Source organism: Pituophis catenifer, unplaced genomic scaffold (genome assembly GCF_029215685.1).
Source record: "Pituophis catenifer annectens isolate HBS135680 unplaced genomic scaffold, rPitCat1.0.hap2 SCAF_4, whole genome shotgun sequence".
Lineage (NCBI taxonomy): Eukaryota > Metazoa > Chordata > Lepidosauria > Squamata > Colubridae > Pituophis > Pituophis catenifer.
In genome coordinates this window covers 84,966,793-84,988,191 of record NW_027256884.1, presented here as the reverse complement: position 1 = coordinate 84,988,191, position 21,399 = coordinate 84,966,793, and the positions used below count along the sequence as shown (strand labels likewise).

Below are 21,399 nucleotides of genomic sequence, written 5' to 3'. Positions count from 1 at the left end.
CTTTGATTTGCAAATCTTCTTTGGTGGATGAATCGATCAAAGTTTGGTCAAAGCATCCCTTCAAAACTTTGCATAAGACTATGCAAACAAAGTATGTTTACTTGGTGCAAATGGTGTCTTCCCTGCCACTGTATATCATCAGATCATTCAGATCTAAACAAGTGTAAGTACATAAAATAGTTGCAGCCATGGATAAGGCAATTTACTTATATTTTGTCTATACAAAGAATGTTGCTTTCTAGATGAATGGTGTGATATAACTGAATCTCCTTGTCCATATATGTTCCTTCTCTAATATTATTGACATGTAAAACAAATATTTTGTTATTCAATTAAACTTCATTTAAATAATGATACACAGTATATTACTTCAGCTGATACTATTCAGTTTGAACATCATAGTACACAGTGCATTAGGGTAGATGAAAACAGAAAAACTAATTTAGGCTAAACTACATAACCCAGTGAATACATCACCTCAATGGAGGCAATATTAGATCTTACACTGATTATCATTTTGCATTAACTGCAATTATAAAAAAATGAAAAGCAGGGAGTAATTTTTATTGATATAATGTACCAGAAATTCTGAGAGGAAGAGGTATAATGAAGGCATATAATGATATATACTAAGGATGGATAACTTTTCTGCCCTTACTGTTTCCACCAATAGCTGTCCCATAGCCTTGTTTCAAGTAACATGTGCCCTCTTGGGTAGAGGGTCCTTGGAGATCTCCCTACAGGGCTATGTGGAAGAATTTGCATAACAACTGTCAGACAAGGTTGCTCAAATCCATTCCCAGTTGGATGCTGGTTGTTCTATGGAGATGCTCAGGGTAGTCTTGTCCTGTTATCCAGAAATGGTTTTGTTGGGCTTGAAGAAGTGATAGGATCATTATGACTGTGAGCTTGGCCATTTGCTCTTTAGATCCATGCTCCCCTTGGTTGACTAAAGCTGCCAGGCGCTGTTGCATGGGTTGGCTCTATATGTGGTATATTCTTATTTGAGCATGGTTATTCCTTTGTTAAGGAGGTGTTGGTTCACCCCCTTCTCAAGAAGTCATTGCTGGATCCCACCATACTGGACAAGGGCTTTAAAGATCAAAACCAGCATTTTCAATTAGACCAAGAAACAAGGTATAATCTGTACCGTTATATTTTATTGAATGCTTGCTGATGCTTTTCTTTGTCACAGCATGTGTTTCTGTGCAGTCTTCATGCTTATGCAAGGCTTCCATTTTTTGAGAACACCTTTTCTGATACAGTAGAAATTATAGTTCTCACTACTACACTTGTATAATATTTGTTGTGTTGGATGAAAAGTTCAGAAAGAGCAATTATTTAAATACTTTTACAATTATTTATTAACTAAGCTGAAATTCACAACCTGCGGCTATACATTTGCAGGTGTGAAAACTGATCAAAAGACAGATGTGTATATAACACGTTTTGCAAAATAGTAGAGGATCATTTTTTCTTGGAAATGTGAAATCAGAATACTGTAAAAGTGTAAATTCCATGGATGCAGTAGTAGTCTGCGGGTGTCACTAGAAGGAATATTTGAAACAAATATGAAAAACACAATTCATTCTGATATAATTAAAATGTGAAATACTATTTAAAAAAAGCTTTAAAACTCATTTGAAATTTTTGGACTTCAACATTAGAACAGTCATTGAATATTAGAGCTAAAAGATTATGCTTTTTTTACAGAAACAAAACCAAAATGTTAAGATTCAGATATAAAGTTGATTTCTTCCTTTAACCTTTCTATGTATAACATAACCCCCATGTCTTCCCTTTTTAAATCTGCCATATTTGCATAAAATGTTAAATATGTTAAAGTTGTTTATAAGCATTCTTAGTTTTTCTGCAGTTTATCCAGAAAAATTAAGGAGATCCATGTTATTGGTTCCCTCCCCCAATATCTGATCTTCATATCCTCTTTTGATAGTTGTTGAGAAGAAAAAAAAATAAAGAGGAATGTCTGCTTTAGTACCTGAATCCTTGATTAAACTGAAAATATGTATTTTTTAAAAAGTATTTTTTGCTTATTGTCATCAGATCCCTTCTTTATATTCAAAAGGATTTATTCATTATAAAAGAACTTCTGATGCATAAATGTATACGTGGAACTGGAAACCCTAAACATACTTTCTCATGTAAAACAGAAGTTGTTTCAATATCAAATGCTAGTTATTCTACTTAAATTTCTTATTCCTTTAAAGTGTGATTTCTACCTTCCAGTTTTATGGACAACAGGCAGAAATATTTGAAAAGTTATTTATATAATGTAAGATAACTATCAGTTTACCCGAGAAACCAAAGTGGTTTCAAATTTCAACATTTTATAGTTGCAGCAGCTGTCATAAATTTGGATATTGAGCTGGGGAGGTATAGCTGCCTTGGAGATAATTGATTTCCTCCCTGAAATAATTTAATAGTGTTCACTTCAGAGAACATCTTTCTGCTTATTGATTCTTTCTGATTAGTCATTTGCAAAATTATTGCTATGGCTACAAATGTCAGTTCTCTCAGACTTTGGCACCATTTTTGTAGCTTTTTTTTCTTTTTTGTCCAAGAAGGTTTTTAATAACCTAGCATCCTCAAAGACTTGTCTCACCCTATCTCCAAACCTAGAGTCTACAAATGCTAGCAGTTTTTCATACTGTACTGACCTTTCCAATCAGTTATTACATTTTAGCATTCCTTCTTTTTTCTTTTGATCATAAAAATCTATTTGAAATACCTTGTGTTAATGACAACAATCTTTGTGGAACAACTTTCTTCAAGCAAAGTCATACTGTATTAGCAAGTGTCTCCAATTTTGTAGAAAATATGTAGAAAATTACTTATGCACATGGCTACTGCTCAGAGTATATACCTTTTACTATAATTTGTAAATAATTGTTTATCTTACCATTTTAAAAGGTGAAGAGATGACACATGGACAGATTTGCTGGCAATGACATCTAAATCATGGGGACAAGCATGCATATTATTTCTTTACGATATTTATAGCTTAATTTTGTCTGAGAGTTTCACATAGCATTTATGGGATTCCCTTCTCATTTTAAACTCAGAAATATAGCTTAAGAGATAGGTTGGGGCTGAGATAGAATGATTGATCCAAAGATACCCAATTAAGTCCTGTATGAATAGCCGGTTCATAACAGCAATTCAGGCTATTATTTGCAAACAGTTTGTTTTTATTGTCAAAACCAGCTATATATATATTATGGCACAATTATCAATAGACAGCTAGGTCAGTCAAAGGGCTGTAGTGATTAATTCTAGTGCTGGTCTCTATTACTCATGAAATATGTATTTATTTATTAACATTTCTTTTTCACTCTGAATCCCAATGCTTAAGACTAACATATGCAGGTGAGTTGGGCGTAGAGTAGAAGACTGAGAATTAAAAACAACATGACGGTAATATTTTACATCCACTCAGAACTGCTTCAAACCATTTTCCTGTCCAAGGAGCTATTGGATGACATATAAGTAATAATGTCTGCAACCAGGATTCTTTAAATCATTTAAACGCTTCTTTACCTTAATCTGAAAAGTACACCATGGCATCAAATGGGTACTGCAAGGAATAATAAGTTGGCAACTTTCAAACTATATATTAGTTTATTGGTCATGACTATGTATCATCACTGTGTGATTAAGCAAATCTGTCAGTATTGAAAATATATAGTAACAGCCAGTTAACCAATATTGTTGAGAGCGAATATATTTTAGAGCATCAGTTAAAATGCTGTGTAAGGAATAAGCCTTGTTTATATAAGGATTATATTCAGAGGAATTGGTAATGCTAGATTTTGTCAGAATATCTGCACTAGTGAGGATGATAAAGAATTCCACAAATGTAAACAGTTTTGGAAATAATATTTCTCTCTGAAATATATAAGAACTATCATGTCTGTTTCTAAATTCCAGTAGTAATTTAATTCCTTTCTTCTGTCATTTTTCTCGTCTCAACCTTTCGCAAAAGCCCTACATTGTAGGCTGTAGCATATGAAAGTGCAGTAGAACTTACCAACTATTTGTGACCAGCACAACTATTTCCTAACCATGTTTAAAGCATGTAGTATATATTGAGGAAATTTCTCCTCAAAGAATAGATAAGGAAGAATCATTAGCAACATAGAGTATCATTTGCCAGTGCAATTTTGAACTCAGGGTGAGAAACAACTTAGAAGCAGCCTTCTGATGGAATTTGTTCACAGTTCAAAGCTAAATTCATATTTGAAAGTATGACAAATATGGCTTATTTGTTTTTAAATTAGCATGTTGTATGACCCCAGATACTGCAATTTGTTATATTAAGTTGTATGAACACAGCCAAACAAACCTTGGTTTAGAACATTATATGAACCTAGATGACAAATGTGGAAATTAAAGGTTCTTTGCTTGAATCATCAGCTAGGAGTTGCCAGTCATCCAAATTCTTGGGATTTGCCAGTCATCCAAATTATCCTTTTATGGTCTATGGCGGGTGTCAGCAACCCATGGCTCTGGAGCTGCATGTGGCTCTTTGGGCCCTTTGCTGTGGCTCTCTGTCGGGTGATCGCACCACTGGCTGGCCCCATCCCTCGCCCTCCTCTCCCACTCACTACTTGCCTGAGAAGGTAAGGGTGACGGTGGCGGATGGAGACTCGCTCCATATTCCAGAGTGGCAGCAAAGCGGTCCTGTATTTGTCTCTTCTTCCGGCCCTTGTTGGTGCTGCGTGCACCTTAGTCATTCGGGGAGATGCATGACTTTCTCTCCGCCCCAAGACACTGGCCCAGCCCAGCTGCAGCCAGTTCTCCACGTCGTAATGGACTGCAGGAGGAGGAGGGGACACCGTCTCTCTACTTCCATGGCCTGTTCACTGCTCTTGCAGTGCCTTGTCCAGCAGACTTAAATTTAGCACGCTTCACAATGGATTCACAGTGAATCTGCCAGAGGATAAAGCTGACTGAAGATCAAACCAGACTGTCCAATAAAATTCTGTATATTTGCCCATTTCCCCCCAATTGTTGGACATACTATGGATTTACTTCTGAGTAAACATAGACTGTAGCATTGACTACAATTTTAAGTCAGTTTTTTCTATGTCTCTGGATCTTTGCCTCTCCCCTCTCTGAGTTTTGCCTATATAAATGCATTATTTTTGAGTTAAAGAATATAACTTGAAAATATGGGATTCTTTATAAAAGACTGATTCCAACAATTAACTAAATTGCTTCTAGAGGGTATAGTTATAACAGATTGAAAATGTAGCCTGTCTGTATGCCAGTGATTGGCTGATGTTCCTGCTGTGCCAGAGGAAAGAGGGAGAATTTCTTTGCCAGCTTTCAGTGAAGGACTTGCTGCTGTGACAGCAGATCTCACTCAGGGACTTGATTTAATGCTACCAATTACCATATCTTTGTAATTGCAATCCATGCCTGATGAGGATGGTGGAGACTGTAAGGCCTTGAGTAGAACATCTTTGTCTTATAAGGATATAATGTCTTCCATTGATCTTCCCTTTTAATGTTTCATCAACTCTGTAACCAATTGATCATTCCTTGGATAAAATCTGTACCATAACTGTATGCCAACATTTGTGATTCATTTTCACTTAGCTAATCAAAATGTTGTTCCACAAGACCCTGATGATGTTCAAGATGCTTCATAGGAGGCATTGCCTCAATCCAAACTGGCTGTCTTAGATAGCAAATATCTCATAGCCTTATCAAAGTATAAGACATGAGTTATTAATCATACCATCTTCTCTCAAATATCAATCAGTCTACTGGGATGGCCACTAGAGTGTTTGCCAATTAATAAGAAATCTTAAGTAATGCATCGTGGGGAGTTTTATTCTTATCCAACCAAATGGAATATTGGAAAGGAATTTTGTAAAGGTGGTTAGGGCTCTGTCCTTTTGTTTCTCATCAGCACAACTCTCTGAAAACTGAACAGCATCAGCTTTGATATAGAAAAAAAGTCCAGTAAAAGTAAGACTGAGTTTGAAAATATCCTAGAGCAGAGGTGTCAAACTCAAGCCCCCATGGCCAGATGCAGCCCGCAGGGGGCTTAGATCTGGCCTGCGGGGATGCCTTGGAAAAAGTGAAGGACTGGCCCTCTGCCAGCAAAAATGGAGCTTGGGAGGGCCACGCATGACTCTCCTGAGCTCCGTTTTTGGCTGTAACAGCTTCCTGCAACCCTCTGCCAGAAAAAATGGAGTGCTGGTGGCCCTCCTGAGCTCCATTTTCACTGGCAGAGCACTTCAGCCACCACAAGCACCCCCTGAAATGAGTGATGTTGAGCTGGTCACGCCCACCCTGGCCACACCCACCTGGCCTCCCGAGGTCAAACACAACCCTGATGCGGTTCTCGATGAAATCGAGTTTGATACCCCTGTGTTAGAGCTTACTAAGCTTGTAGTTCTATCTGAAGAACTGAACTGAAGAAAAACTGAAGAAGCTTCATGGATGAGAAGTGAAATGTCTTCAAGGAAAAACAAAGAAAGTCCAGTTGCCTTTTGAAAAAGCACCCTTGGACAGCCATGATCTGGATGACTGAGAATTTCCATAGACAAAAATAAAAAAGTTGTTTTGCTTTTCCAGAAGAAGCAAGTAGGTAGAGTTTTGTAGTGCTTTTTGGATGAGTGGATTTGGGATGTTTGCAAGATGGTAATTAGAGGGGAGAATATAGAAGACTGATTTCATAAACAGAAGCATACTAATTCAGCTGTGTCCCAATGCTTTTTGAATGCAACAGTCAAGTGAGCCACCAGGCAGCCATTACTTAAATTGGGTAATATACTAGTTGCTGAAAGAAGTTACATAATATTATGCGATCACTGAACAATAACCGCATGGCTATGTTTTAGCAAAGGAATTGCTGATGTACAGAAGCAAAGTCAGCACAGGAGGTAATGATAAACTAACCTTCCAGTCAAGTGTGCTTTCTAAATACCTGTCTGCAATATTAGAAACAGACTGAAATTGGTGCATTCCCAAATCAGTAATCCTGGCTTCAGCCAATTACTTTTGGTTCAATTATTTCTAAACCACTGATGGCCTTCAATTAGTGCTGCTTGCATGATTCCACACAAGAGCTTTCAAAGCTTCTCTTACATTGCAAACACTTTTTATATCATCTGTAAATGCTGATAATCCAAGGCTAAAAGTTAAACCATTTTACAGAATTAGAATTATCTTTAACAATATTTCCACCAAGAGAGGTGTTAGTGTAAATATGAATTACTATATCTGAAACTCTTCTTAAACTACAACTTTACATTTTGCACAAAATACTGTATATAACTTCTGTTAAGGTATGTGCTAAACAATGACATCTTTTAAAATTGAATACACAATGGAAATATTAAAAAAATATTTGATTGATTGAATACTTAGTCTATATCTCTCCAAAATGAAACATTTGGGAAGAAAGCCATCTCTCCCCACATTTTTGCATTTGTGTTCCAATAGCAGAAAATAAAACAATAGCATCTCAGTTGTGGTTATTTTATTCAAGTCCAATAACTGAAATTGAGGTTAATTGACCTTTATATGATGGATACACAGAACAGTACTTAAACTGCACACATGGAGAGCAAGTTTATTTGAAAAGCAAATTAAATTAATTGACATTCATGTGAAGCTCTCTTGCTTATTGCTAGCTGCTCATGTGAATAGTTTGTTGATGATATTGATAGAAGAAACATTCGTTTCTGATAAATAAGATTTTCAGTTGAATAGGTTTTAATTAGATGAGTTTTACCTGAACTTTCATTTGTACAATCTGAAGCTAATCCTTTCAGGTAAATGTTTAATGCCTCCCTCTTAACACTTGAACACAGAGGTTTCAAATTCAAATAATAATGAAGGCTACATAAGGACTATTAATTAATCCTCTGATGCAATACCAAAGGCTTTTCAAACATTGATACAAAAGTCCAAGCTGGTCAAAAGTCAAGAAAATTAAGAATACAATGTTAGGCATTAAACAAAATAACAATAAAAAAAAACCCTCTGGTCCTGATTCCATGTATGAACTCCATAGTTGAACTCAACAGGGATTTCACTATTCATTTACATTTGATCTCTTAACAGTAAATCAAAACATGAAATTTAAAAAGTTAAGAAATTAAGGGATACACAAATTTATAATCATATAAATGCTTTTCTGCACTTCCACTTTGATTTTTCATACCCTTTTTTTCACCAGCTATTTAAGGAAGATGTAAACTTTGTTTCCAAAAGATTTTCTTTTTTTCCCCCTATACATATCCCATTCCTAAAGAGGCTCTTTTGCATAGATTGCTAGCCACAAATCTTTTTTGCCTGTTCTTCCATAAAAATGGGATCAACCAAGGTTAAGGGAAGAAGGATGCAATCACATTCTAAGACAAAATATTTCCTCTCCAAGTGTACCTGATTCTGTAACATATCTCCTAGGGTATTGCTGCATACAAAAGATGAAGATGATTCAGAAGGTTGCATGCAGTGTACAGATTTGAGATCTTTGCATAAGAATGACTGTCTGTTTGGGCCTTATTTCTAAATCATTTTTACACCTTCCCAAATAAAACACTTGCTGCAGATGCTGCTGCCATTTATTTATTAAATTGCTTATGATAATTACAATAAATTTTGTATATCGGAAATCTGATCATATTGAGCTCTTGGCATTGCACCTTCCTGGAAGTTTAATATCCACTTCTTAGCTTCCCTAACAATTGAATGTTTAGAAGGATTATTAAATACATGGGAACTAGTCATACTATATAATCGTATATATTAACCAAATATAACTCTAGCTCAGTTTAATTAAAATAAAGTCACATTTGTCCCGTCCCGTTCCCCCCCGCCCAGTTCTGGCTAGTTTATTGTCCCATTCCAATTATTTTTTGTAGCCTTTGACATGCCTCAGATAAAATAAATGCAGAAGTCATATTAAAACATCTAACTATTGAAAACATTTGATTTAGATTATTTAGTTTGTATTGTTTTCTTTCTTGGTAAAAAAAATAAGTAAAAACTGACAGTGGCATGCTTAATTCTATGTGGGTAAGAGATATGACTCAACTGCTGTAGAAGTTGAACATAAATCCTAATTAGACTTCTATTTGTCTGACTTAGTCACCAATGAACTCTTTTGTTACAGTTCTATAGTTGTGGTTTAATCCATGAGTGCAATAGTAAGAGTAAATTATAAGTAAATTTAATTTCTCGATGGCACATCTCACCTAAGTTATGTCTGGGTGGTTTACAGTGAAAACATATCGTTAACAAGGATTTTTTTTAATGAAAACAAGAACAGCTTCCTTTTATTCTGCTTTTAAGAACAATAGGTCACACTTTGTCTATCATCTCAATATTTTTAAGTTATTAAGTAACAATTTTCAGTCAGAAATGATATTTCCAATCACATTCCCTAAACTTTTAAACAGGAGCTTATAGACTCTCCCCTTTCTCCAAAATACTGCAGCAATTTATGCAAACTAAAATAAAGACATACGTTAGTGAGATCATCCTACACCTAAACCATGGATTTTTAACGGAACTGAAGTTAAACAGAACATGCTTTCAGATAAACCCAACTCAACAAGTAAAGTCAGAAAGTGAACGGACAGCAAAAAAATAACTTTCTTCCCCACCTGACTTGCATTTGACAATACTGAAAGTATGCTTTATTGTTCATTTCAAATCCAATTTGAAATCCACTTTCTAAAATTGCTAGAGTCTTATTTCTATGCTTTATCATCCTGTACTATCCTTCCTTCTGGACAAATATCACAATATATTATTTGCAGAACTATTTATAATTTATGTTTGTTTGAAGATTGCAACCATGTCAATAGGGTTAGTCATATAAGTTCTGTTTGATATGATGATGGTATGGCCAGTATCTGCATTTGATCCTAATGCAGTTCTCCTTAGCTGTAAGTATTAATATAGTTCATTTTTTGAAAAAAAATTGAGACAAATTAGACTCAAAGAACTTTAGGCAAATTCATTAACCAAATTAGATGACCTGCTTTTTAAAGTTGTATGATTACAGAACTTAAACAGACTTCCCAGCTGGAAAAGCTAGGCTATTTTATAGCATCTCTTGGAAAAAACATTTACATTACAATTCAGTGACATTATTTTATTCTGAACTATGGTGTTGTGGAAACTTGAAAACACCACACATTATCAAGAAATAAAACATATGGATCAAAGAACAAAGCAGTATTCTGTTCTCAGTTAAAGTATAAATAGCTAGGCTCACTTTGTCATACTTTAGACCAGGGCTGTCAAATTCCTGGCCCACGGGCTGGATGCGTCACACGCTGGCCACACCCATGCCCAGTTTAGCGAAGGGGGAAAAGTCCTGACACCTCACGTGATGCCACATGACGACGTGAGTTTTACACCTTTGCTTTAGACACATTATGCAATGGTCCAGAAATCAATATTGCTGGGAAAGATGAAAGAGGATTTCCAGTATCAGATGGGTGGACATATTTACAGTACCAGCAGGTTGGGAAATGCTGAGCAGACTGATGTAGACAGATCATTCTAGACAAGTCTATCTGTATGGTCACTAAAGTGTTGACACGGACTTCATGGCACATACTTAATTTATTTTGCAAGATAATATTTATATATCATTATAAAATAAAGCTGATGTGACATTACTGAGAACAAACTTTTTTAAAAAAATGCTTGGTAATAAATATTTATTCCTAAATGTCTATTTGCATATCACACATATTGAAAAAATTTTTGAGAAAAGAAAATTACTTGCTGCTAATAATTAATCTTCCACACTGTGAAGAAAATAATGAAAAATATATGGGGAAAAATAAACATATGGACCAAGTATCAGGATCCAGAATTAAATGTCATAAATAATGTAATTTATATAGATATATATTCATTTACCTTAAAGCAATATAAACTGTTTTAACATCATTATACATGATTCTTCACAGTGGATTAATTAAAATAGGCATAGCAATATTTATATGAAAAAATAGCTCGTTATATGTTAATTGTATTAGGAAAAAGTACCACATAGAAATATAACATTAGAGTAAAAGGATGGCTATCTGGTTTTATTTCAAATTAGATAGTAATTATATACATTTTTTACAATATTTAAATTTAAATATTTAAATTTTTAGGTAAACAGAATTATAAAATAATGTTACTCATATTGTAAAAATATAATATCTTATATGAATTCTGTATAAAATCCAATTAGTATATTTTAAGAAAGTTGCAAATAATAATATAGGACATTTATATTATTTGTTTGCAAAATTTGATAAAAAGGTAAAATGAAATAATCTCAAAACTAATAATGTATACTATAATTATTGTATACTTGTACAAACAAATCATTTCAGTATACTTCTCGAAACTCCCAAGTAAGTATTAATAATTTGCTGTAAATATAAGCAGGTTTCAATCTGATTCAGCGATGGAAATTTTCTGGATGATGTCAGACAGATTTTCTGCATCCAGATCTTCTTTACTATTGTCTGACATTTCCGGTGAGATATAGCAACCAGAATCTCTTGGACAGTCATTTAATTGTAGTTTGTTAGGGCTGAGATTAGGGTTTAACATCTGTGCCATTGGTTCTGTTTCCTGGTCTTGTTCATCTAAAAAATAAAAAACAACCAGTCAGTCAACAAGACTTGAGAAAAAGCATAAAGTAGCATACAAAGTTCTTCCACTAGTGAAATGAAAGTTTCTTATTGAATCACAGTTAGAACAGAGATGAGCTGATATCAGCCATCATCATGTACATCAGGTCTTCTGATAGCAAAATCTCATTTTATTGGCTAGTATCAAGGGGAAGATGACTTTGAAAAAGCTTCCTCTCTCACCATAACAAGCAAGACAAGGTGAGGACTGGTTGGGAGGAGAGGGACAAGGAGAGTCCAGGCAAGGCACCCCTCGATGTGAGTGACATTGAGTTGGCCACGACCACCTAGTCACACACCCACCCAGTCATGCCCATCCAGTCACATGCCCATCAAGCCCTGCCCACCCAGTCATATGACCACCAAGCCACATCCCCCAAGCCATGCCCACAGAACCGGTTGTTAAAAAATTTGAATCCCACCACTCTCCATAGCCATAGATTACAGCAATAATAAGTAACTTCTGTCGCATAAAGAAACTTTAAACAGATCTTAAATCTGTTAATTGTACAGATCAAGCCATCTTAACTATCTTGATCCAAAAGGATTTTTCTAAATATATAATATATAAATATATATTTAAATATCCTTAATTTATTATTTATTTATGAAGCACATTTATTAAATGTAACTTAGTTTGTGTTATGTATTGATACTTTTGAGCGGGAGTTTCAAACCTGCCTTCGTTTCTGATTGGCTGACAGTCCCTCCGGAATTGTATATAAGGAGGGCTGCAGCCTCTGAGTTTTTGCTGAAGTCTCACTGTATATTAAAGAGCTGTTGTCACTTGCTTGGTTGTGTCTCTCGTTATTCCCGAACCACTTCATTGGCGACGAAGGTGGGATTGAGAGCACAAGAAGCGAACCAGTGAGACCACGAGCTTCAGCTAGGCGACGAGGCGAACTACAGGAGGCATACCGAACATGTCTGCCTACGTTCCGCCCAAGCCTTTTGATCCGACCTGCGAAAAATGGGTCTCGTACCTAACGAGGTTCGAATGCTCGCTCGAAGCCAGCGACATGCAGGGGCTCTCCGCTAATCGGAAGAGAGCCCTTTTCCTAAGCCACTGCGGACCCGACGTGTTCGAGATGGCCGAGTCACTGTGTGAGCCAACTCCTGTCCAGACCGTCTCCTGGGACACCCTGATGGCCACGCTCCGGGCTCACTATGCCCCCGTGCCCTCCAAGTTCGTGCAACGGTACCAACTCAGACAGCGCGTTCAGCAAGAGGGAGAACCGGTCAGCGCATACATGGCCAGCCTAAGAAAAGCCGCAACCCATTGCGACTATAGAGACTTAGATGATGCGTTGCTTGAGCAACTGATCTGTGGTGTTCGGGACATTAGGCTGCAACGGCGCCTGCTCGCCAAGCCTGATTTGACGCTTGCTGGAGCCCTAGACGAGGCCAGGGCTCACGAAGCCTCCACAAAAGCCGCAGAAACGCTGCAGCGTCCGCTGACCAGCAAAGACAACCCCAAGTCTGCCCCGGTGCACAGAGAAGACGCCGGATCCAGCTCGGAGTCCGAGTCGGATGAAGACGTCTTCCGAACCGAGCACCAGAGAAAAGACACCGGCAGCCCTCGGCGAAGTTGCCCCAGCTGTGGAGGGCACCATGATAGACTGTCCTGCAAATACAGGGAGGCTATCTGCAGGCGTTGCGAGAAAAAAGGGCACTTGGCGCGAGTCTGTAGGGCCATTCTGCCCAGGAAGCACCAACCACGTGAGCGCCGCAGCCAAACAGAATCGACGCGCCAGAAACAGCCAACGAGAGAAGGCGGCGCGAAAAAACGGCGCGAATTTGAACCTCGAGACGGCCGCAGCATTCACATAGACCAGGCCAGCGCGGAAGTCGAGGACAAAGTCAGCACGGTGGTCGAAATCAACGGCAAGCCATGCTCGATGGAGATCGACACCGGATCAGCTCTCTCCATAATGTCTTGGGCGACCCTAAAGACCCTCCTGCCATCGTTCCGGAAGGACCAGCTCTCCAAACAGAGACTGCGCATCCTAGACTACCAGGGGAACCGAGTCCCCCTCGAAGGCGTGGGCACGTTCCGAGTCACCTACGGAGACTATGAAAGAGACCTGCCGCTGACCATCGTTACGAAGCAGCTTCCCAGCCTTCTCGGCATGGGGTGGTTCCGAGCCCTCGGCATGGGCTTCACCGGCGTCCACCAGATGCTCAAGTCATCGTTAAAAGACAGTCTCCTGACCGAGTTCCAGGACGTTTTCGGGGACACGTTGGGCAAGTATGTGGGGACCCCTATCTCTCTAAATTTAGACCCCAACGTAGCCCAAATAAGACTCAAGGCCAGACGGGTGCCTTTCGCATTGAAACCAAAGATCGATGCGGAACTGGACAAATTAATTAAACAAGGGGTGTTGGTTCCCGTTGACCATGCAAAGTGGGAAACCCCTATAGTGACCCCAGTTAAATCTGACGGCTCAATCAGGATTTGCGCCGACTACAAGTGCACGATCAACAAGGCTTTGCAGCCGAGCGCCTATCCGGTGCCGATCGTGCATCATCTACTACACTCCCTGGGGCCCGGAAAAATTTTTGCCAAATTAGACCTGGCCCAGGCCTATCAACAATTGCCAGTTGACGATGCCACGGCAGAGGCGCAAACGATTGTAACTCATAGGGGTGCATTCAAATGCACCAGACTCCAGTTTGGGGTGAGCGTCGCACCCGGCCTGTTTCAGAGCACCATGGAGCGCCTTCTGCAAGGGCTTCCCGGAGTGGTGCCCTATTTTGATGACGTTCTAGTCAGCGCTCAGGACGAACGTCAACTAGGGGACAGAGTTAGGAACGTCCTATCTAGATTTAGGGAAGCGGGACTGAGACTGAAGAAAAACAAATGCATGATCGCTGTCCCCTCCGTCGAATTTTTGGGGTACAGGGTGGACGGCACAGGCATCCACCCTACCGAAAGCAAGGTGAGGGCTATTAAGAGCGCACCTGCCCCCAAGACCAAAGCAGAGCTCCAAGCCTTCCTTGGACTGCTAAATTTTTACGCAATGTTCCTCAAGGACAAGGCCACCGTCGCAGATCCCCTACACAAACTGCTGGGGAAGAATGTACCATGGGTCTGGGGGAAACCACAAGCAGCCGCTTTTGAGGCAGTAAAGAAACTTCTATCGGAAGACAGTTTCCTAATCCAATACAACGCAGCGCTACCGCTCGTATTGGTTTGTGACGCCTCCCCCGTAGGAGTTGGTGCAGTCCTAGGCCATAGACTGCCGAACGGCCTAGAGGCGCCCATTGCGTTTTACTCTCGCACACTGTCAAGCGCAGAGCGGAACTATAGTCAATTGGACAGAGAGGCTCTGGCTGCAATTGCGGGGGTCAAAAAGTTCCACGAGTATCTCTATGGCCGCCAATTCGAACTTGTGACTGACCACCGGCCCTTGCTAGGACTTTTGGCGGGTGATAGGCCAACCCCCGCTGCTCTTTCCCCACGTTTGACCAGATGGGCCATTTTCCTGTCGGCCTACTCGTATCGGCTTGTCCATCGACCCGGATGGACCTTGGGTCACGCGGATGCCCTCAGCCGCTGCCCCCTGCCTGATCTCCTTGCCAACCTAACACCTGAAACCTCCGTTCTCTTAATGGACACCTTGACTTTGGGGCCTATTTCCTCTTGTGAGGTGGCAAAAGCCTCGGCCAGAGACCCGATCATTCGCACTGTAATGGGTTGGGTGCTAAAGGGGTGGCCGACCAAAGTGGACGGGGGAGATTACCAGGGTTATGTTAACAAACGTAATGAACTGTTTATGCAAGGGGGGTGTTTGTTGTGGGGTGACAGGGTTGTAATACCAACGAAACTTCGCTCACAGGTATTAGAATTGCTACATGAGGGGCATCCGGGCATCGTTAGGATGAAGAGTCTAGCCCGTAGTTATGTGTGGTGGCCCAACATGGACCAAGTTATCGCCGAGTGGGTGGGGAAGTGCAGGCCCTGCCAGGAATCTCGCCCCGATCCCCCAGTAGCGCCCATCCGCGAGTGGGAGAAACCAAAAGGGCCATGGGGGAGGATCCATATTGATTTCGCTGGCCCCTTCCACGGGCAAACATTCTTAATTGTGGTCGATGCCTTTTCTAAGTGGCTCGAGATAATGTTAATGCCCTCTACCACAGCCGAGGCAGTCATCAAGGCCCTCCGTAAACTATTTGCCACGCATGGCCTACCAGATATGTTGGTATCTGACAATGGCCCCCAATTCACGGCAACCTTGTTTGAGGGTTACTTGGCCGGCCTAGGCATCCGCCATGCCCTGTCGGCTCCCTTTCATCCGGCTTCCAACGGATTGGCTGAACGTTTTGTACGAACAGCCAAGGAAGCGTTGTCCAGGCTAGATAACGGGGACTGGCAGGCCAGGATAGACCAATTCTTAGCGGTCCAGCATGCCACCCCATGCACGGCCACAGGGAGAAGTCCAGCCGAGCTCCTCATGGGCAGGAAGCTCCGGTGCGTATTAGACAGGCTTCACCCAAATTATACACACGAGAATTTCAAGGGAGAGACCTCAGGACTTAGACAGTTCCAGGTCGGGTCCCCGGTGTTCGCTCGCAATTATGCTAGCGGACCTCTATGGGTTGCAGGAACCATAGTGGGCATAACCGGCCCAAAATCCTACACGGTTGACGTGGGGGTAGACAGACTCTGGAAACGCCACATAGACCAACTGAGGAAAAGGGTAGTCGGCGAAGCAAATATCAACTTAGACATCTCCGAGCCTAACTTTAACAAATTTCCCAACGCAGCTAACTCAAGCCCGGGTTCGCGAGAATACTTAGCTGACAAGCCCTGGTTCCAGCGCTGCCCCAGCGAGTCACCACTCCCAGCCGGGGATAACCACGCCCCGGATAAAATCCAGGAGGTTCCATTGGCGGAGCCGGGAGAGACAGAGAGTCCCTCCGACCAGCTCGACGCCCCACCAAACACTGAACTGCGCAGGTCAACTAGAGCGAGAACTCATCCTAGGCACCTGCGAGATTTTGTGTGTACATATGTAAATTTTTGAATGTTAGTGCTTTCTGGGAAGGGAGGGGTGTTATGTATTGATACTTTTGAGCGGGAGTTTCAAACCTGCCTTCGTTTCTGATTGGCTGACAGTCCCTCCGGAATTGTATATAAGGAGGGCTGCAGCCTCTGAGTTTTTGCTGAAGTCTCACTGTATATTAAAGAGCTGTTGTCACTTGCTTGGTTGTGTCTCTCGTTATTCCCGAACCACTTCAGTTTGTATTATTATTTTATGAATATTAATGCAGCCATTACATTATTAAATAGTAATTATTTAAATATTAAAATAATTTTGCAGTATGATTATTTAAAAATTATCTAAATAATGAACGTATTGCATTTTTAATTCATGAATGAAAAAATAAAGATGAAGAACCATCTTGTTGCAAAGCCTGGAATGCAAAACTTAGACTGATTTGAAGATCGATGTCTCAGATATACCTACAGTATTTTCAAACATTGCAGGGAGAACCTCTGATCAAGAATCCTAGAAAGTGAAGCTCACCAATAACTTTAAAGTTTACCTTAGCTAAAAAAATTTATTTATTTTTTATTTATTTATTTTTATATGCCGCCTTTCTCCGGAGACTCAGGGCGGCTTACAATGCATTAAGCAATAGCCTTCATACTTTTGTATATTTTATACAAAGTCAGCTTATTGCCCCCACAAACCGGGTCCTCATTTTACCCACCTTAGAAAGGATGGAAGGCTGAGTCGACCTTGAGCCTGGTGAGAATTGAACTCTCAGTGATTGCAGGCAGCTGGATGTTAAATGCTGCCTTAGTAGGAGGCATTAACCTCCTACACCACTCAGGCTCTTAAAACATTTTAAAATTTTTAAAACATTTTAAAAATGTTTTAAATGTAGTATAAAACTACTATAGCCTGCAATTCAAGTTTATCCCTAAATATCATGTTTTCCTGAAAATAAGACCCTGGCTTATATTTTTTTTGAACCCTGAAATAAGCGCTTGGCCTTATTGCCATGCGCTCAAAAGCCTGACTGGGCTTATTATCAGGGGATGTCTTATTTTGGAGAAAACAGGGTAGTTATTCCAAAGGTATATTTACCACTTTTGAAAGGAATTCCTCTACTAAATAGAGGAAACACCCTCCCCCCAAGAAAGGCTAGGGATAAGCAATACTAATCAGAGCAAAGTATAATGATACTATCTCAAGTGAGACTATTATTGTTTCCAAGGCTTGTCCTGCATGGTTGTACCGTCTGCTTGTTTCCCAGTATGCTTACTGTTGTTCTTATAAGAAAGCTATCAATGTACGATGTGACAAAGAGTTCTATTTTTTAACCTGCTTGTCACAGAGCCTGATGGTGAATTGGGCTGAGAGAAGTGACTATCACTGTCACTGGGAATCACTGTCAGGAGGGAGGTAACAACCAGTTGGCCAATATGATCCAATTCTCTGTGAATCAATTGTGCTCTCAGGCTACAGTGTGGACCTTTCTACCGCAAGACTGCATTTCTCAAAGATGTGACACATTAATCTTTTCATATGGCTTCCTAACTGAATGTTTATTTTGATTTAAAGCATTTTACCACAAATGACAAATGTCAGTTTTAATCTGTAAAATATTAGTTAAAGGCACAGGATGCAGAAATCAGTTTCCTTAAAAAAAAAAAAAATCACTACTAATTGTCGCTGAATCAGCAGAATATACTATTTTATCAATTTGTAGACGTCATGTAATTTCCCTAAAGTAAAACAGTTTCATAAAAGATAAATGGCTTTTGGTCAGAGTTATGTAAGATAGTGCTAGCAGAGCCTATGATATGCATCATTTTGACATGTATATTCTGTACTACTTTAGTCTGTAGGATTAGGATGAGGATATTGAAGCAATATAAAGCTGATATATATATTCTGACAGACCTTTATTATAAATATTCATTGTATGCATTTTTTTACCCTTGGTTTACCCTTGAAACTTATTTTTCTCCTTAAATCTGTAATTTCCTGGCTTATTCTTATATGTAAGTATAATTGCTGCAGCCTTTCTGGACTCCAACAAAGCTCTAAAAACTCAGGGTCCCTTACAGCTTATCTAAATAGGTCTATGATCTTGTTGTGATTGCAGATGTGATATATATGCGATATACTATAAGGTGATTCACTTGTTTTGGCATTGTTTAGTATGCAAATTTACAATTATGGACGATATAAAAATGATGACAGTATGCATTTCATGAAGCATGCATAAATGTCCTAGATAAACCATTTTTCCTGCAGAAGGTGAAAGGTTTTTACATAGAATTAGTTAGTAAATTTTATTAGTGAAGTGCCATGAATTTCAGTAGGACATGTGCAAAAACATTGTCATGGATATCAGAAGCTCTGCTTGACTGAATCACTAGAATTTGCAAAAATATGCTTCCCTAGTTGGGTTCACTGTTAGACATTTTAAAATGAATTCCAGTCGAAGCCTGGAGACACATTTATGCTAATGTATTAGTTTAGAACCACATTTTATTTTAATGTATTAGTTTTAAAAGCTTTATGAATATAATATTACTTACTATGGAAAAACCTTTATTTTTAATAATACAAATATTTATTTCTCTTAGTTTTTGTCATTTATTTTGGATATAATCAGTATTAAAGTGATCGGTTATATGAATGTGTTATCTCTGCAGTGAAATGAATGAAATCCAAGAGTCTAAACTTTTGGAACAGAGAAAATCCATATCATAATTAGACCATATGTCAATCAAACATTGCAAATTCTTTTTCAAGCAAAACAAACATAAGGCTCCAAATTTTTGAGAACTCTGTCCTATCCAGTTTTATAGAAATGATCATTTATATATTGAGGGGAAGGCTAAGCTTAATTCTGAGTATTTCAGTATTTTTTTCAGTATTTTTTTTCTAGCTGATAACTAGCCCTCTTATAAAATTATGCTTCTGATTCGTAAGCAGTACACATAATCAATTTTAATTAGAACAATCATTTTTAGCAGGCAGAATTATAAATATTGACCTTGGAAAGTTGATTTCAAATGCAATATTTAGTTACACCAAAGATGTCCAGGATTTCAACCCAATTTTCCACTTGATTTGACTTCAGTGCTGTGATTTTGCAAAGGTCATGCAGAATTAGTTATTCTGCTAAATGTTAACCCCAGGAATACATTGGCTTGCCTTTCTTTCATTACAATTAATTCAGTAAACAACCTATTATGCATCTTCACATACTTTTCTTTTCTAGTCATCTCCATTACCTTGTTTATTTATTTATAAAATGTCAGGCTCCGTTACTAATTTATAAAGTAGAAGAACTACTATTCTATAGGAATCTGGAGGCCACTTTGCCACTGAGGACTTCATTTTTTAAAATCTGAATACAAGTCTCCTGCTACATGTACAATGTCAGCAGAAGAACATAAAACATACATATCTCTGATGCAAGATTTTGCCCAGGGGCTTTAAGGCTACAATCTTCTGATGAAATAATAGCCATCAGAATTCCAGCTCCAGGAAGTTTAGAAATAAACACCAACAAGACAAACTGACTTTTCAATCTAGAAGTTCCTGGAGAATTATACCAAACTAATGTCCTTCCCTCAAGCACCAGTCATCACTTTATTTCATGACCATAAATATTATCCCTGTAAATTTTGCAGCCTAGGAAATTAAAACTGGTTATTACTTCAGTGTATATTTGGCAGCTCTCATTCCATGTATGGCTGAAATCTTCATAAAACATTAAAGTTTTATTTGCAAAACTGTAAGCATTATATGCCCAGAATAATCAAGCTGATAGGGCCTACAGCATGCCTCCTCTGCCAGCACGGGTGGGACAGGCCAATCCTAGTGGCATGAGATGATCCTTCAAGTAGCCTGGACCTATGCCATGAAGAGCTTTAAAGGTGATTACCACCATCTTGAATTGCACTCGGAAGCAGACTGCAAGCCAATGTAGCTTGTGGAGCAAGGGTGTTACATGGGCCCATTCTTCAGACCCCAAGAATGGCAGCTCTCACTCCACATATGGCTGAAATCTACATAAAGTCTAAAATATTTAGTTGCAAAATTTTAAGCATTATATACTCATTTTTGCATGAAAAAAATGTAATTTTTAAATTAAAAAATGCCCATCTATACCCTAAGATCATGCAAATATTGTTGGTGTTGCATATGAGCACTACCTTTGACCCAATTCTGTTAATAACAATGGCTATTCCCTTTCTTCTATGATTTTCTTTACATAGAGAATTTGATGGCTCTCTGCTGTTAAGTGACATATTCCAGCCGATTTCAGTTTGCTGATTCTCAAGGTATAAATATTCATCTTGACATTTCTATGCTGATAAAATTAAAGTTGCCTTAGCTCAACATTATGATTATATACATATTTTATAGCATCAAACTTTCCTATTGTCTTTGGGTAATCAGCAACTGAATGTCCTTTCAGTTTTAATTCAGCTATTTTATAAACACCTGTGTTACATATACTTATCTTCTATTCTTCCCTAGCAGCTCATTGGATATCTTCCACTCTAAGTGACTTATCTTCAATAGAACATTGACATTGTCCTGATTATGGATATCTGTATGTTTTTTTAAATAAAAATATTGGAGCAAATGTGCCATTTCCATCAGCAGTGCATCCCATGCCTGTGATGGGCAATCAGGGTAACTCTGGGAGTGTATACTCTCATATG

General features: G+C 38.9%; 1 protein-coding gene across 1 annotated transcript in view; it reads right to left on the bottom strand.

The window, feature by feature from the left end:
• Positions 1 to 11,436: 11,436 nt before the first annotated feature.
• Positions 11,437 to 21,399, bottom strand: part of SAMSN1 (SAM domain, SH3 domain and nuclear localization signals 1) — a 59,760-nt gene continuing 49,797 nt past the window's right edge. The window contains exon 8 of the mRNA XM_070943584.1: positions 11,437 to 11,648. Within this exon, the coding sequence (XP_070799685.1) occupies positions 11,449 to 11,648 (200 nt within the window). The 3' untranslated portion in view covers positions 11,437 to 11,448. The remainder of the gene's footprint in view (positions 11,649 to 21,399) is intronic.